A 19,288-nucleotide genomic window follows, 5' to 3' on the forward strand; every position below is an offset into this window, starting at 1 on the left:
GCAAGCAATCTTTTTATTCTTTGCTTTGGTAAGAATTTCTCCAATTACTAATTTCCCATTGGAGATGTTGATACCAATGTTACAAGACTCAAACTCACCTTGGACTCAGCAAGCTGATATTTTTCTCAGACTCACTCTCGGCACGCAAACTCAATGCATTAGCAAAGACTCAAGAAATTAAAAAATCCAAGAAATTCAAAGATTTTTAAGGATTTAAAACTTGTTTCATGCACCCCTTAATAAATAAACGTTAATGACACAATAATCTCATCAAATAGAATCCACTTTGATAACATACACAAGTATAACTATATATCAATTACATAAGTATAAATACAAATTTCAGCTAAAGAAAATAACATATTTAGATATATAAATATTGTCAAATGTATACAAAATTCATGGAACATGAAATCCATGGCATCAAAAATTCCAAACAAATATCAAAACAAAAGCTAGAAGGGGCTCAAAGGAGTTGCATCACTCGGCCTTCCTATGTGGGCATCTAAGATAGGTCCTAGATGATGATGCAACCATGATATCTACATATGTCTCAATAACACCCACACCAGCATCCAAGGTGTTTTCTCATTCTCTATCCTCCTCCTCTAGCATTGCCATTGCCTTTGCCTCTCTATCCACCCGATCAACCCAATCGAGGTCCTCGTCACTAAAGATAGGATCCTCAATCTCAATGATCCAATCAAATTGTGGATCAACCTCCTCTAGTGTGATGGTGAAGCCGAAGGTTGTAATGAACATACACAACATCATTCAACCTCTACACTGACAATCTATTGCACTTCTTGAAGTGTATGTGCTCAAAGTGATACTTCATCCTTAGAAAACTAAGACACTGTTGGCGGCATTATTGTACACGGGAATAACATTAGTTAATTATGTGTAATTGTTTTGGTTAGTTGGCAACCGAGGGGTGGAAGTTGCGGTGCAACGGTTGGCGCTCGCACCCCCTCGGTACCCTTTTATACTCCGGAATGTAACTTGTAAAATACACTTATGGGGAATAGAACATCTGTTACACTTGTCTGATATTTACGGCTTTATTCTGCGTTATGTCCTTTATGTCTTAGGTTATTCACCCGAGAGGGCAAACATTTGGCGCCGCTGCCTAGACGAACTCGGGAACGGAAGACACGGATGGCGCACAGACACAATGGGCCTACCCGTTGGTGAGGTGAACCCGGAGGCCGACGATGCGCAGACAGAACTGTACACAGGAGAAGACACGGCAACACGAGAATTCTCGATTTTGCTCCAGGTGGCCATTCAGACATACGTTCGACGAGAAGCAGCGAAGGCAAAAATTCCACCAAGTGTCGTGTGGACAGCGCTGGAGGTTAGCCCGGCAGTAAACAGGTTGATGAACCACCTCCCCCGGTTGCTTGCACAGGCATCGCTGGCACAACAGGCCCGCCTGGAGGAGATTGCCCAGGAAGAGCGACGACAACAAATCCTGCAACGCTACGAAGAAAACAGCCGACAAGACACGGAAAGAGATGGCGACAGGCCAGGAGGGAATTGAACTGTGAACTTCTTATTTTCAAATAAAAGTGTCATTGACACGAGTTGTACTTGAGCAGATGAATTAATAAAGACATGTTTTGATTAAAGAATTGAGAGTTATGGAAATGTGCGACAATTAATGCCAAACCTCTTGAATAAAGATAGAAATAGAAAACCGGAAACGAACAAGTGGGAGCCGCGCAGAGGGCTTTGATTCTGAAGCAGCAAGTAGAACGTAGACGGAGGCTGAGGCAACTTGCTGAAGGACGACCTGCCGAAGGGGGGCCCGAGGGGAACCAAGGAGGTGTCACGGAAGGTGCAGAGGCCGACACAAATTTCTACGCGTCGCCAGATCATCGTAGGACGCAGAGCCACGAAGAATTTTTAGAAGAAACAAGGTTACGGCGAAGTCTAGTCGAGGAGACTCGGGATCAGTTTAGGAACTTATCCCTCACGCCACGGAGTGAAGATCACCAACGGGAAGCAGGAGTAGGAGCGTGTCAGAACACAGGGGAGGGCAACAGTACGGGTGTAGGTGCCACACGCGACAGGCAAAACACCGTACCTCCAGGACACACCACCAACACTACCGGAGGTAGCAGTGCAGGGCCACAGACACAACCACAGACACAGCCACAGACACAAACACAACCGCCTCCAGGAAGACGACCAGGGATGGCGAGCAAACAAAAGTTACCAAAGTTCACAGGGGACGGCAAGGAAGACCCCTTACGGCACTGCCGTACATGTGAAACCATTTGGTCCACCAATGGAGTAACAGACCACGATGACTGGGTACAGCAGTTCCCAGCCACGTTACGTGGAGTCGCCATAGATTGGTACTCCGATATAGATAAGCAAAAAGTGGCCACATGGGCAACCCTACAAAAGGAATTCACGGAGGAGTTCCGGTTGCTTCGTGATGACAACGAAATTGTGATAGAGATATATAGTACCAAGCAAGGTACTAAGGAGACAGTACGGGCATACAGCAGGAGATTGAAAGAACTCTTGGGTAAAATGGAGAGCCAGCCTGCTGAGGGCTTAAAAAAACGATGGTTCGTGGAAGGATTGAAATCCTCCCTACGGAAAAAAATGAAGATTGTACCCCCAACATCATACGACGACGCCTATAACAGGGCGATGGATCTAGAAAGCGAATACAAAACATCAAGGAAGAAGAAGAGTAATAGATATTCATCTGACGATGATGAAGATTCTGACGGAGAGAGCAGTAGCAGTAGCGGATCGGGTAAAAAGGTACACACGCTCCAGAAGGACATGGAACAAATGCTGAGAGAATTCAAGGCCATGAAAGGGAGTACAAGTAAGACGGAAGAAACTGAAGTATGGTGTACGGACTGCAGGAGTGATGGACACACAAAGGGTACTTGCCCGAAGAAGGCATTCTGTGAGATTTGCCAAATGATGGGACACTCCACCAAGGAGTGCCCATACAATATGAAAACCCGAAACCTGAACCAGGTGTTGTTCACAGAGCAGGCCACAACATCCGCACCAGCGAGTACGGGCCAGCAAACTAACACAATGGCATCATTTGGAGGATACCGGGATAATAGACGCGGCGGCAGCAGAAGAAACAATAACAATAACAACAATAAAAACCGGATCCAGTACGATGCCAAGGGCCGACCGATGATTCAATGTAGGGCCTGCAATCAGTGGGGACACTTCGCCCGCGATTGTACGAAGGAAGCCAACACTCAACACCTCTGCCGATGGTGCGGGCCAGGCGACCACGAGGACGCAAATTGCCCGAAGCCTGGTGTACACCTTCTAAACATAGAACCTACGAAGGCAGAAGTATTGGCAATCACAAGGGTGCAGGCTAAAAAGATTGCCTACCCAAATCCCCACACAGAGACCGAGAGAGTACGGGAGGCCAGAGACGAGATCACAAAAGAAATGGCCGCACAAGGACAAAACAGTCACCAGATAGCAAGTCCACCACGGACGAAGGGAGAAGAGGAAATCTTACAGCAAATCTTGCAGGTAGAGGTACCGGTGAAAATTCAAGACCTCCTGGAGAGTATGCTGCAGCTAAAAACGGCTATTTTAAACTCTGTACCCCCACAAGTAAAAACAGAGGAGGTCGTGCGCCCCACAACCAACTCCGCGTTTAGGGAGGTCACGAACCCCGCGGTCGACCCCATGTTGTTGGTAGTCAACAGCGGACGCCACCCGGCGGTGGTAGAAATGGGTATACTAGGGACCACCCTAACAGACACGATTGTGGACGGAGGGTCAGGAGTAAATGTACTCCCAGAAGCGACCTGGAAAAAGTTGGGAAAGCCTACGTTGTGGCCCCCTACGTTCAACCTACTAGGGGCAGACCAACATGGGATTAAACCCATTGGTACCCTCATGGGCCAGCAGGTGATGGTCGGCACGCAGCCATTCGTGTTGGACTTTGTGGTAATCCCCTTAAAGCAGAAAGGATATGACGCCATCCTGGGGCACGGGTGGCTCATTGCAGCCAAAGCGAACCATAACTGGAAGCGGAATACCCTTTCTATGGAAAACGTCGGGAGGAAGTACGTAATCGATCTCCGTACGCAAATGGTGAGCGAGGAGTTAGCCTCTTCCTCCGACTCGGAGTCCGAGGGACACCAGTTAGCGGAGGGTGGAAATAGATGCCGCATGGAGCCCAGTGATGAAGGGGTGTTAGAACTGGAGGCATGCTCAGGGGACGATGGGGACTCCTTGAATGGCCTCTTCCATTGGCAAATGGGAGATTATGAACTATTTACACCATCGTGCAACGTATTGAGCATCGAAGAAGAACCAGAGATATTTCCCCCAGAATATGACGAGTATAAGAAAGGGGAGGCAGCAGTGAATGAGGCGCCGGCACACCAATTCCTGAAGGGGGAGCCTATTAAGTATCAGGAAGCCACGTTAAAGGAAATGAATCTCGGGGAGACAAGTGACCCCAAGATCATCCTGGTCGGAGATGATTGGAATCCAGTGTTGAAGGCCGCAGCCTTCAAAATTTTCCTGGAATACAAGGATGTCTTTGCATGGACATACAAGGACTTGAAAGGCGTGCCCCCAGAGCTATGTGTGCACCGAATAACGTTGGTACCAGGAGCCCAGCCGGTGAGGAAGCGGCTGTACCGAATGAACAAAAATTATGCTGTACGGGTGAACGACGAAATTGAGCGGATGTTGGAAGCAGGCATAATCTTCAGAGTACAGACAAGCGAATGGGTGTCCCCCATTGTGATTTCCCTCAAGAAAGAGGCCAATCAGATCCGGATCTGTGTAGACTTCCGGTGCCTAAACGCTGTCACTGTTAAAGACCCGTTTCCCATACCCTTCACAGACAGCATCTTGGAGGAAGTAGCTGGACATGAAATCTATTCCTTCATGGATGGATTCTCTGGTTACAACCAGATATCCATCGCGGAGGAGGATAGGCTGAAAACAACTTTCGTGGTGGAGGACGGTGTGTACGCATACAACCGAATGCCCTTCGGTCTATGCAACGCGCCTGCCATCTTTCAGCGTATCATCTTGCACATCTTCGACAAGATGTCAGTGGGGAACTTCAAAGCATTCCTGGATGATTGGTCTATTTATAGCGAACAGGACATCCACTTAAAAACTCTTGGAGAATGCCTGGAAAGGTGTCGAAGGGCACGGTTGGCCCTCAACCCGAAGAAATGTAGATTCATGGTACCACAGGGAAGATTGCTGGGACACATTGTGTGTAGAGAAGGATTGAAAACGGACCCGGACAAGATTCGGGTAATAGTAGAAATGGAACCACCGACGGTGGAGCCACCGTGCGGTGGGACCACCGACGGTGGCACCATCGTGCGGTGGGACCACCGACGGTGGCGCCACCGTGCGGTGGAACCACCGACGGTGGCGCCATCGTGCGGTGGGACCACCGACGGTGGAGCCACCGTGCGATGGAAGCCACCAAAGGCCCGCGGAAATATAAAATGCCGCACGACAAAGCAGCCGATGAACAAAACACCACACGACGCCAAGGAAAGGAAGAGGACGCACATCGCCGAAGGCACACCACGCCACGCCGCGCAAAGGGAAAAAGGAACGCCGAGGATAGAAGAAGCCACCACGCCGCACGAGGAAGTCACTACGCCACACGAAAGAAGCCACCACGCCGCACACCGCACAGCACCGGACACCGCGAGGCGCGAAGGGTAAAGGAGAAGACCCCGCACACAGTTGAAGGCCAGGGAAAGGGACGCACCGCACGGCCAGACCAATTTCGCACAATCCCACGCAGCCACAGGTAGACCAAATAAGGGTTAAGCGCAGCAGCCAAGGGAGGAATAAGAGCCACAGGTGGATCAAGCAGCCGCACGGTGGCAGCCAAAAAGAGAAGGCCGTTACGAAGGGTAGAGTTTTTTCTAAACAAATCAGTTACAGGAAGATCGATGGATTCAGCCGGGAAGAGGAGTTGGAAGAAACAGCTGCACGCTTCTTCCAGTAGCAGCCAGAAGGATAGAGGTAGCAATATCAGGATTCTAGCTTCAGGAGTGCGTGTTGCAGGCGGCACCATGGATGTCAGCGCTCGGCAAAAACAAAAACAGAAAACACCACAGGTTGCCGCAAGTGCGAAAAACACAGTGACGCCACAGAATATTACTTTCGAGGGCCTGAATGGATTGAAATGCCGCAAATGGTGGCAGGATACCCCCGATAATGACCTAGTAAAGCAAAACCTCCGGAAGGCACAGGTAGAGTGGGCTATTCGGATGCCTGTGTTCCCTATCCGGGAGTACGAGGGTGCCCTACGCTTCATGGTGGACACCTTCGACAGGCATACATGCACCAGCACGTTTGAATACCTCCGGAGGGATGTCACCATATCCTTCAAAGCGAGGGATTTCACGAGGGTATTCAGCATTCCAGGCAGCCAGGGCAAGAAAATAGACTTGAAGGCCAAGAAGATGACACAGGAGGAGAAGGAGCGGTGGATTAAATTAGTCTCCCGGAATTTGACCACAGCGGAGTTGGACAGCGTGGCTAGAGCCACGAAGAGTCGCGGAATCCGCAAGACTTTTGTTGCGGAGGGCCACTGGAGGTGCATCATGGATGTTATCAAGAGCAGATTGACAGGGTCGGGCAGGGCGTCGGACATTGCCCTCCCTCAGATTATGCTGATGAATGGGCTAATGAATGGCATCGTATATGACTGGGCAGCGTTACTGGCAGAGCGTATGTATGAGTTTCTAACGCTCCAGCATCGCACCTTCTATATGCCTCATTATGCTATAGGGTTATTCCTGGAGGCCACGCGGGAAGTAGTGCCGGAGGACGAGTTGGAGGTACGGCCACAGGGACCGTTGGCAGCGGGAGAGCCTCCAATAATGTATTGGAGGCACTTGGACATTGGGCACTCTTCCGCGAAGCGGAAACGGGCGGTGGATACGGCCTCGGCCTCAGGGGAGCCTGACAGCGGGAGGGAATCCAGCAGCATGGAGGAGTCGGAGGAGGATGATGAGGAGGACGATAGCAGTCAGGCAACGGAGGAGCCTGTACGAGTCCGGTTTACCCCACCTCTGTTACCGATGGGCACGACTGTGCCAGCATCTGGAATAGGCGGCACCTGTATTCCGGCCTTCGGGCAGAGCCATACGCCTGTTACATTGGGTCCCCTCCAGCACGAGCAACAGGGAGCACCATCGGGCCTAGTCACAACGGCACTTACCGAGGGCATGGCAGAGTCAGGGACGGAGGAGTCACCGCACCGGGTAGTGGTCGAGCAGGGGCCGACGGAGGTGGAGGATACCGAGCCTCACGTGCGGTTGGAGGTCGTGGGTAGTGACGCTGTGGTGACTGTTTCTGCTTCGTTGTTGGAGGAGCCGACCACAGCGACCCATCCCCCGGTCACAGAGATGCGTGCTGACCTCGAGGCTATGCAGAGCTGGCTCACACAGCGGTTTCAGATGACACTGGCACAGCCGGAGGGAGCTGTTGTATTTTCACCGCGTCGAGAGACTGGAGCGGAGGTAGTCCACTTGGATGACTCGTCAGGGGAGGCACATGGACTCACAGTTGGGCACGAGGCAGGGGAGGTCGCCTCTAGGCAGGCATCAGGAGATGGTGCACCTTCGATGGCGGAGGCGGTACCTTCGCAGCAGGATACAGTAGTGACCGTTCCACCAGGGATTTCCCAGTCTTCGGCACAGGTGGGAGAGGATGTTGAGACTTATCTCGCAGACATGGCTGATATGGTAACGAGGGGTAGGCGGGTCGTGGCTGCCGCCCAGACGCACGCATTGCAGCAGGTGGTGGTGGAGCTTGAGCAGGTCCTACAGTTTATGCGAGTGGGCTGCCCGACAGCCTTTGCTACCTGCTTTGAGTCCCAGGGGTGGCCAACTACGGAGACAGAGGAGATGCTCCAGGCTTGGAGGCTGCGTCAGCCCGTTGTGGAGAGTCGGGTGACGGCAGTTGTCCGCGAGATCGAGCAGGTCTACAAGGATGCCTATTATACATTGAGGCGTACACAGCAGGAGTCTGTAGTCAGGGACGCTTCGTTCCCGCTTGGCAGCCCAGACACCGCCATCTCACACTTCTACTTCAGGGACGCTTTCTCAGCTCCCTCCCTAGTCTTTCAGATATCTTGTATAGGTTGCATTATCTCCATTTTTGTAAGTCGCCTGGAGACGACTTTTCTTTTTGGGGGGGATGATGTTGGCGGCATTATTGTACACGGGAATAACATTAGTTAATTATGTGTAATTGTTTTGGTTAGTTGGCAATCGAGGGGTGGAAGTTGCGGTGCGACGGTTGGCGCTCGCACCCCCTCGGTACCCTTTTATACTCCGGAATGTAACTTGTAAAATACACTTATGGGGAATAGAACATCTGTTACACTTGTCTGATATTTACGGCTTTATTCTGCGTTATGTCCTTTATGTCTTAGGTTATTCACCTGAGAGGGCAAACAGACACTACATATATTGCCTCTAACACTTTTGGAGAATCATTTGATTTTGTTTTTTCCATTAAAAGGGATTAATCAAGAGGAAAATGAATAGTTGAAGCCCAAAGAAACAAGACTCAGACTTTGCTCGGACTCAACCAGGCCGACTCGACTCGAGACTCGGACTTGGCAAAAAAAACTCGGCTTAAACTCGATTGGACTCAGCAAAGTGAAAAACTCAAGAAATTTAGAGTTATTTAAAGATTTAAAACTTCTTTCATGCACCTTTTATTAAATACACCTTAAAGACACAATGACATCATCAAATAGAAGCTAACTTGATTACATGCACAAGTATGCATCAATCACATAAGCATAAATGCAAATTGTAGCAGAAGGAAATAACAAACATAGATATATAAATATTGTCAATATTACAAAACTCACAAAATAAAAAATCCATGTCATCATATGATCAAATGTTCCATACAAATATCAAAAGTAAAAACAACTGCAAGCCTATGGCTCAAAGGAGCCTACATCCCCCCTACGAAGGCGTCTAAGGTAGGTCTTGGATGATTCGGCAGCCATAGCCTCTCCCCGTGACACCATGCCACCCTCACCAACATCAGGTATATGAATATTTGTGTCACTGCATGCCTCCGGCTCTATTGTCTATGCTCGTGCTCTCTGCTCCTCCTCTACCATGGCTACAGCCTCAACTTCTGTATCTACCTAGTCGACCCAATCAATGTCGTCATCACTAAAGACAGGTTCTGTCTAGTGGTCCATTGGCTTCAAGATCAAACTCCTCTAGAATGATAGGGGAGATGTCATTTTGTACACTCCTTTAATGTCTGAGACGGAGGTTGTAGTGAACAAAGAGAAGATCGTTCAACTTCTCCACAGATAATCTATTGCGCCTCTTGGAGTGTATGTGCTCAAACATACTCCAATTGCGCTCAAAACCAGATGTGTTGCATGGTTGGCTCAAAATGCGAGTGGCCAACTTCTGAATATTTGGTGTTTTTTGGCCAAAAAAGTTCCACCAATTATCTGAAATTGAAATGAGAAAAATTAAAAAAATCAGTCTCACTCTCAACTCTCATTTAACAATATATAATAAAATTAAAATTATGCCTTAGAATGTACTTTTACATGGCATCATACTTGTCCTACTTTCTTTGTAGATAGGACGAGAGAAGTTCTCTCCTTGAGCATTAGAAAACAACTGTATCTCTCGCATAAGTTCGGTAGTAGTACAAACAACAAGTGCCATCCGCTCTATGACTGAGTACAACCCACTAAGAACCTCCCCATCTGCCTTGAAAGTAGGGCTGAAATGTAATGCCGGATTAAGATAATATGTTGCTGCATGGATGGGCCTGTGACGATACCTACTCTCATCTTCTCCATACACTGATTTGATGGCCTCCTTGGCCCTATCCATGCCCTCATATATGTAGCCCATTGCAGGCTTTTCCCCATCCGCAACTCGCAGGAGAACCACCAAGGGCTTAACAAAATGCAAAATTGCAAATATTGTGTAACTTATAAAAATGAGCAAATAAGAGAAAATGATGAATAAATTATAAAACAGAAACTTAAATTGTAGAATTTATAAAAAATTACCTTCACAATCTCAACACAAGGGGTCCAAAAGCCTCCCTCATCAAAAATGCAATCTGCCATATCTATCCCTGCAGCGGTAGCAACATAGGATGAGGAAGCCCACTCCTCACCAACAATCATACGTCTCAAATCCACCTTACACTGAAGCATAGACTGTAATGTAATGAAGTTAGTGGCAAATCTGGTTATTCCAAGACAAGCTAACTCCCTCGGCTCGATGTATTGCCTCATAAGAGCTAACACCCACGAATGATTATATACAAATTTGCAAACATTTCTTGCCCTTTCTACACATCTCTTAATCCATGGGAGTTTCCCAATATCCTCCAACATAAGGTCAATGCAATGGGCGGCACATGGAGTCCAAACTATAGAAGGGTGCCTCTCCATCAAAAGTCTACCTGCAGCAACATAATTTGTTGCATTATCGATGACTACCTGCACCACGTTCTCCTCACCCACGTCATGTATCACCTCCTCTATTTTCTCACATAGGAATGTGGCGTTTTTGCAGTGTGCAGAGGCATCAATGGACTTGATGAAAACAGTGCCCCCTGAAATTAAAAATAAAGCAAGATAAATGATCATTCAATAAATCATTAAATAAAAATTCAAAAAAAATTAATGACAATGAAATTAAAATTAATCAATCACCTGCAGAAGAAACAAGAAAATTAAGGAGAGTTCTATTTCTCCTATCTGTCCAACCATCAGTCATGATGGTGCAACCTATCCTACTCCATATCTGGCGTTGATCCTCTAATTCACCCTTCACATCACGCACTAAACCTGACAAAATTGGTCCCCTTAAATCAGATTCAGAAGGGGCTTTGAACCCCACCCCACATACGTTAACGGCATCAACCATTTCCTGCCAATAAGGAGACCTGTCACAAATAAATTAAATGAGATAAGTTAAGTATGTACTATGTACAACAAAAAATCAAACAAAGAATCAAACTATAAATATTAAAACAATCAAACAAAAAATATTCACCTGGCTGCAAAGAATGGAACAGTGCAGTAGACCCAAAACCTGTCGACTGCCAATTTAGCGGCCTCATGGACCTCCTTGTTCCAACTCATGCTCTAAAGCGACAGTTGGGAGACAAGAGTAGTGTGAAGCTCAAAGTAGGAATCCAACCTAGATTTACGAATTCTAGGACCAATGCTAACACTCCCGCTACCACTAGCAATGCCAGGACCATGAGCACTAGCAGAAGCAGAGCCAAAAGCACTAGCACTGGGACGATATGGAGGCATGGAAGAAGGCCCTCCAACACAACCAATGGCCACCAAATCCTCCTTTTGCTTCTTCGCCATTTCCTTCTTTCCTTCAAGTGCTTCAACTGCCACATAGCACCCACATGTAGCCTCAACAGTTTCTAATGTGCATGGTTCGGCATCATGGTCACGTACGTCGGCAAGATGGTATTTTAATCTATATATGCCTCCATGGAATATTGTTTTGCAATATTTACACTTTGTCTGTCCTTTTTTTTGCCCAAGAAAATCTTCATGATATTTCCAAGCGGTGTCCTTTCTAACTGGGGGTCTAGAAGTAGACATTGTATAATTGTAATAAATAAGTTAAGGTTGTTGCAATAAGACATGATTACAAACACAAAAAAAATTAATATTTGAGAATTTGCGCATTGTCATAAATTAATATCAAAAAAATTGTACATTTTTTCAAAAAACTAATGCAGGTACTAAGTTAGGGTTTGTAATTTTTTTTAAAAAGAAATGTAGGGTTTGATCAAAATTTCAAACCCTACTTTTTTTTTTTAAAGAAATTTACAAACCCTACCTACATTAGATTTTGGAAGAAAATGTAAAACTTTCAAATGAAATGAATAGAAAATGAAATTTTTGCTTACAAGAAACAAAAAAAACTCAAAACATCAATCTTACCTCTTACAACAAGCTTGAAATGAGATGCAAATCTTCCTTTCCAACTCTTGATGCACCAAATGAAAGTATAATGCAGCCCCCATGTGATTTATGGATGAAATCGTGAGCTTCCTCCTTGTTGGTTTTCCTTCAATGAACCCTTGTTTCTCTTCACAACTCACCTTTCTCCTCCTATTTTGCCAAATGAATGAAATGAAGTTCACTTTTAGGCTCAAAGCATAATATAAACAAAGAAAAATCAATTCAAAACATATTAGAAGTTGTGCTTTTTCTTAACTTAAAATTACATGTCGTCGGTCGAGTTTGGGAGTCGAGACTCGCCAAACTCGGCCAAAATCGCCGAGTCCGAGTTTGGGCGATTTTGGGCCCCAGACTCGTCCGAGCCCTCTGGACTCATCAAGGCCGACTCGACTTGGAAATCGCCCAAACTCGGCAATTTCTGGCGATTCCTGTTTCTTGAAAGAGAGCAATATCATCCTCTTTTTACTCCATCTTTTAAGCCAAGGCATATAGGGTATCCTTTATATTGGCCAAGCAGATGATGTTTACAAATTGGAAGGTATTCTTTGAGTTTTGTATTGCCCTAGGAGTACTACAAGAAGGAACAGCAAATGTATCCAACTTCAAAGTGACGGCTTTATTTGCAGTTGGGTGGTCATTAACAACACATTTAGTAACCCTAAGTGCCTTGACATCTACAGATTGGAAGGGTATTCATTATTGAAAACAAATGCAAGGGTGAAAACCCTTTCTAACACTTGAGGTCACCATAATTACTAAAGCTAAATTAGGAGAAAGAGAGAGTTGCATAAAAAAAATTGAGTACAGCACTTTTGGAATCTGAATTATCAAAAGCATAGTTCAAAAACTCAGACTTGCAAGTGCTCATGAGTTTGTGAGTTTCCCACAATTTCTCAGGGAGATACAAGTTAACTCACCAAAATTCACAAGCTTGAGCAAAAAAATCACATCATGACACATAATGACAATCCATAACCAAGAAAGAATCAAAATACTTCATCTTTAACAATTTCTTCTTCCTACTCTCACTTATTCAAAATGCTGACAATATTTAATGCATTTGCAAATGATTTCAATGGATTTTGTTTGATTTGTGTTGATTTGATGACTGAAAAGTCTTTTGGCAAGTATGCAACCTAACAATGTCCCTACTTGTCTTCTTATTTTCAAAATTTTGTTTTGTTTTCCTCTCCCATTCAAGAGTTTAATTATTCTCTTTTTTTTCATTATTTAGCTAGCTGCTAGTGTTTACATTTTATAATCTTTAATTTTTTAATTTATTCTATACTTTTGTTAAACCTGTATGAAACTCACCATTCGCACCTGCTCCTTCCCATATTTCATCAAGTCATCTTCTACATGTTAAAGCCAAATTCACTTTGTTGCCTTCCCAATCTATATAAAGTTTGTCTACCATTGCAATAGTTTGTATCTCTGGTAAAGCTGTGTGTAAAAAAATGCCTTCTTTTCAACTAGATTCAAATGGTGATATCATATGCCTCTTTCAATGGCAAAAATGAAGCAATTTGCACCACAATGGAAATGGTAAGATGACAAAGATCATCCATTTAGTGGCCACGACTTAATAATTGCACAATCTAGTTGGAATAAGTGTCAAGATGGAATGAATATGCACAACCAAGATTTGTTTTGCTTAAGATCATTGAACCACATGATTTATGATGGAAGATCAGCATACAACTCAAAATCACGCAATCAAAGGGAACATTAGTGACTAAAAAACATCCATTCTATTCAATTGGCAAAACAAAAGTTTACATGCAATATAATAGACTAGGGCATGGCCTCACTTCCACAATTCAGATTTTGAAATGAGGACAAGTAGATTAAGAGCAGAAAGGAGAGAAGAAGCCATGGGAAAGTTGCAGGCTTAATTGAACCAAACGATGAGGAGGATACAAATGAAGTAAATGAGCATGATTGGGTCACTTTTGAAAATGAGAATGTAATGTCCCCACTTTGAAATAGAATTTAATAATAAATAATAATAATAAAATTAAAATATTAAAAATTAAATTAAAACATAAAAGAATATAATTAAATTAAATTAACTTAATGAATGGTCAAAAGACATGAAATGAAAAGTTGTGAATCCCGCAAACATAAGATATAAAAGGGAGAAGAGAGCCTCATTTGAGGGGGGATAATTTGGAAATTAGCAGTGCAGATCTGATTGTGAAAGGTTGTCCCTTTCAAAAGGTAGAAATAATGAAGAGTTACACTCTTTCAAAGGGAGCTAATGGTGAAAGGGTGTGTCTCTTGCCAAAGGGCGTACATGATGAAGAGGTGTGAACTCTCCCTCACATTGAGAGATATAAAGGAAAGGAATCAAACCATCCAATGACATCACCATTGATCAGATAAGATAGAAGAGCAGTTAATAAGAACTGGCTCTCAGGCATCGATCAAGTTTAAATTGCCATCTGCCATCAGACCACAGCCTGGTACACTGAATATATTTTATAATTAGAACAATTAATTATTAAAATTGCATAAAGTTAATAATTAAAGATGAAAGACCAATCTATGACACATAATATGAGCAGAATTATGTTTATCTTTTATATTCATATGTTATAAGCATTAACAATGAGAATAATATAGCAAACTGCATTCGCTAATTAAATCATTCTAAAGAGAATGAATATATATATATATATACCTCACAAGATAGGTAAGTCTTGCAGTGGAATGGACCATGCTACATCATACAGGAGCAATAGATAAGACCTGCAATGGAATGGGCATGTGTTATATCATACAAAGGCACTATTTGTTAAGGATAGTTTTTAGCACCCTAACATGGTTATTCCCCACCCTTCGTAGGGTTGAGTATTTGGACAGAGGTAGGGATTGGAGCTTAAATATAATAGTTATCAAATGTATCATGAAAGCTAAATGTTCATTAGTTGCCATAATTGAATCTACGAATAATAGTTATGTTGAAATACGTTGATCTTCCTAGTAAGAAGTATCATAAACCTTACCTAGTTAAGAGTAACCCTAACACTAATCTGTTATAATTATAATTCTAGGACAAAAATTGGAAGGAGGCATTAAAGAGAAGTTGTTGGACTTCTAGATTGAGGCATGCTCAAGAGTTTGTGTTTCCAAATTTGGAGTTGTTGGTTATGGCAACTCCTTCAAGGTTTGGATTCATTGTTGGTGGCAACCAACCATCTTGTTGTTCTGGACAAGGGCCCATTGCAGGTACTAAAACAAACATTTATGACCCTTGTTGTTGCAAATGGATTATGTTTGGGTGATGAGAAGGCAATTTTGGATTCTACCAATCTAATGGCTAGGTTTGTTGTTTTGATGGAGGAGGTAGGTCCTTGGACACCTTCCTCTATGCAACATCCCTCCTAGCACATGGATGAGAATGGGGAGTCATTGGCTACATATAAATTGTGGGTTCAATCTATGAAACATACATAGAGAGTCAGAGACCCTTTAAGGCTTACCCTTTGTTTCAATTGGACATTTTTTGACCTCTTCTTTGAAATCTGAGATTCAATTGTTAAAAAGGCCTCTTCAAGGTTTGGGTCTCCTCTTGTTAGGAAGTTTTATGGAGCCAAACCAAAGATCGACATTTTAGAGAATGTGCCTTGAAAAAATGGAAGGTCAATGGATAGGTTGATATTTTTGCTATGGGGAATGGGTTCTTCCTGATTTCTTTTTCATCCATGGAGGATTGTGTCAGGATTCATCATCCACATTTGGAAATGCAAGAAAATCTGAACCCTTGGGACGGCCAATGGTTATTAAGTAGGAGAATCCTCTTGGAGTAGTTTCAAGGGTCAAATCTAATCATTAATAGTGTTTTGGGAGGATCTAGATAGTGATAGGAGCGAACAAGAGAAAATGCAAAACTTCAATGCAAGACAAGAGGTTAAATGTGAGGTTTAATTGTGGGACTCTGGAGGTTAGGAAAAGACATTACATTAGAAGTTTGGAAGTCCATTGAAACTCCGCAAATGGATGAAAATGAAATAGAGCACGAACTAAGAAAACATGTTGAGAAAGGATGTAGAACCGAAGGTGAGAACATCCTAAAGTCCAAAGAGACTTCACATGACAAGAGGAAAGGAACAGCAAAGCCATCTGATAACTTTGCAGAAAGTCAACGCAAGAATGGAAGTCCAAATAGGACATCAAATAGTAGTTCCAAAGTCCATTGAAAGTCCATAAGAAAAGGATCAAAAGGAATGCAAAGAGAACATACATAGCTAGCAATAGGAAGTGGAGGTAGAACTGGAGGGAGCCTAGAGGTCCAAAAGTGTAACAAGATTTTACAATAGGGTATTGGAAGAAAACCAAGTAATGATTAGAGAACCAAAAGCCCAAATGTCCAAAGCTAGAGTAAAAATGAAAGATGTATGTTATAGCTCCACAAGCTCACAAAAGGCAAACAAGAAAGGAAACAGGGGTTGTGGGAATTTGGAGTGAATTAGAGGTTTTGGAGGAAGAAAGGAATGAGAAGTCTGGACAAAACCCACAAATCCATGAAGTACACGAACGAGAGAAAGCGAGGATGTGGAAGAGGACAAGAGAACAAGTGCAAATAAATAAGTTTAGATGTACCTCATGTTGACGTGGCTAAAGTCGAATTCCCAACTCTCTCCAGTCACCGCAGAATAGAATGTTGAGTATCCCATCCTCTCTTGCGTAAGGAATCCCTAATGTTGTTTTAGATGATCAAAGGGGACAACCTCAAGGTTCCAAAGGTCAGTTCATGACTGCGGGATAGCTCAGCAGTTTGATGTGTTTTGCTGGAAACACAAGGGGCTTACGTTCACAACAAGCTAGTCTGCATCTAACGATGCTGCGATTCTCAGACAGGGAAATAAAATCAAAAGGGGAGAGTTTAGGGATCCTAAGTGCAATAATAGGAATGACTAGAGTTGCGGGTAGACAGATTTCCATAACCAATTCTTGTTTCGCCAGAGACACCCTCACAACTCGATAAGAACGGTGCAATCTCCAAAGGGATGAAGGATTTTCAGACTATGGACATTCTTCTAGGCACCTAATTCTGGCATAGCTTGAAATGAAAACCCATGGATAAACTGAGCACAATTTTGGGTTCAAACTAACCATGCACGATGACCTACAATCAACAGGCCCCCAATGGTATGAACCAGGAATGCAACAAATACCCCCCACATTTTGCCATTGAAATCATTGAACTCTACTTCTAACTAGCTGGAAGGAAACCATGCAAACAGAATAAAACCAAAACAACAAACACCAAATCAATGTTCATATATTGATTTTAACTGCTTTTACAACAATTTCTACAGCAGTTTTACTCTATTTTTTAATCTGCAAACTGCATCTAACTATCCTAACTCCTAAAAATCTAACTAATTCTAACCTCTAAGAGTCTAAAAAACTAACCCTTTACAAGAGAAAGGCCTCTGCCTTTTATAGAGATTTTACAATTTGAATGAAAGGCCAGGATTGAATCCATCCAGTGGCTCTGATTGGCCTTCTAGAAGCCTAGCAGCTTTAACCCGTACCTAGTTATTTTCAGTTGTCCTCCCAACCATATTCTCAACTACCGACCACTATTTGACATCAATTTGGTCAATCTGGTAGTTGGAAAAAACTAACCTATGTACCCCCTTCACTTTAAATTCATTAGACGGGGCCCACAGGTAGTCCTTTTACAATAAAGCATTTTAGTTTTTAAACTAATTTTCTGAATTAATTCCAATTGTGCATTTCTAAGAATGCATACACTTGTTGCATTTTGAATGCTCTTTTGTCTTCAGTCTTGCCGGTGGACTTCAATTTGTGATTCAACAGTGGCGCGTTTCCCTGCGCTTCGTTTTATGCTCTGGGGCGTGTTCTTCATTGGTAGCGCTTGGGACTGTCGTTTTGATCCTGCGCTCCTACATTTTTGCTTCTTGGCGTTGATCGCAATCTGCAAACAATCAATTTCGACTTGAATTAATCACCTCGCAAAATTAAATAAATTTAACAAATATTAAATTTTTAGGGCAATGTCGGGCTTTGTTTCGACGAAGATGAAAGGTATTTGCTTTTAAAACAATATAAATTCCCCTTTGCAAAATTAGGGTTTTTAGCAAAGTTCTCGACTTAATGCTAGCAAACTTGGCCATTTTGGGTGAAACATGCGATTTGTTTAGACGCCAAACCTTTTGCTTTAAAGCGCCCACTTTTAAATGAAATTCGGACGAACTTTTATGTTTGTAAAATTTTTTTGCTTTCAAAACGTTCACTTTAGCAAAATCAGATATTTTAATCAAAAGGTGCGATTTTGTTGAGCTTCAAATGCCCATTCACTTTATTTTAAAACTCGAACAAAAAAAATGTGCGAATTTCCCTTGTTCTTTCCTTGGTATAAAATTCGGTCATTTAACTTGTAATATGCAATTTCCTTTTTCAAATGCCAAACTTTATTTAGGTGTTTCTTTCTTTATAGAATTCGGCCATTCTTATTAAAATGTGTGATTTCTATCACATGCCCTTAGGATTTCGGCCTTTTGACCTAAGATGTGCGAATTGAAAAAGTGCGATTTGATGAGCTAAGTGAACTTTCGGTCAACTCGGCTATTTTCTTCAAAATGCGCGATTTTCTTTTTCGCATCTTGCAAATAAATTTTTACCGAACTTTAGCTTTAGCTTGCCCTTTGTTTAAATGAAATTCGGCCTTCTCAGAGAGAATGCATGATTTTGGAGGGTTTTAACTTGAGATTTTCGACAAGAATGAAATTTGCGATTTTATGAACTATGCGATTTTTGTTCTCTTATTTTTTTCTTGTGCCACTGAACTTTGTTGTGTCAAAATTTCGGGGCTTTACGTGAAAACGTGTGATTTTTTATCCTATCTTCACATTTCGCCCTTTTCACTTGATAGAAAATCGAGCCTTTTGAGGTTTCGAGTGAATTTCTGGCAAGATGCGATTTCATTTGTTGGTGTGCCCTTTTGACAAAAAACGGGTTTCCGTGCGATTCGTCTTTGTTTGGCTCAAAACTTTACCCTATTCACATTCTGTAAACTTCGACCATTTTTATCAAACATGCGATTTTGTTTCGCTAAACCCTTTGCTAAGCTAAACTCAAGGATCTGAATGCAAATGAGCGAATTCGTTTTGGGACATTTTAGGCCTTGAACCACGAAAACCTTTCACCTCTCTCGAGCAGACTAAGAAAAACGAACGGGGTCCCATGTGAAGCAGGGTATGTGTGCATAATGCACAACACCTCGCAAAGTTGCAAATG

At 43.3% G+C, this 19,288-nt stretch overlaps 1 protein-coding gene across 2 annotated transcripts in view; it reads right to left on the bottom strand.

Moving 5' to 3' along the window:
* LOC131045354 (serine/threonine-protein kinase haspin homolog) overlaps positions 1-19,288 on the bottom strand; it is a 99,014-nt gene that overhangs the window by 19,166 nt on the left and 60,560 nt on the right. Inside the window, exon 6 of one of the 2 annotated variants that reach the window (XM_057978943.2) lies at positions 11,996-12,166. The exons of the other annotated variant lie outside the window; for it this stretch is intronic. Coding sequence (XP_057834926.2) covers positions 11,996-12,166 — 171 coding nt within the window. The remainder of the gene's footprint in view (positions 1-11,995; positions 12,167-19,288) is intronic. 2 annotated transcript variants of the gene reach the window in all.

This window comes from Cryptomeria japonica, chromosome 8 (genome assembly GCF_030272615.1).
Source record: "Cryptomeria japonica chromosome 8, Sugi_1.0, whole genome shotgun sequence".
Taxonomy (NCBI): Eukaryota; Viridiplantae; Streptophyta; class Pinopsida; order Cupressales; family Cupressaceae; genus Cryptomeria; species Cryptomeria japonica.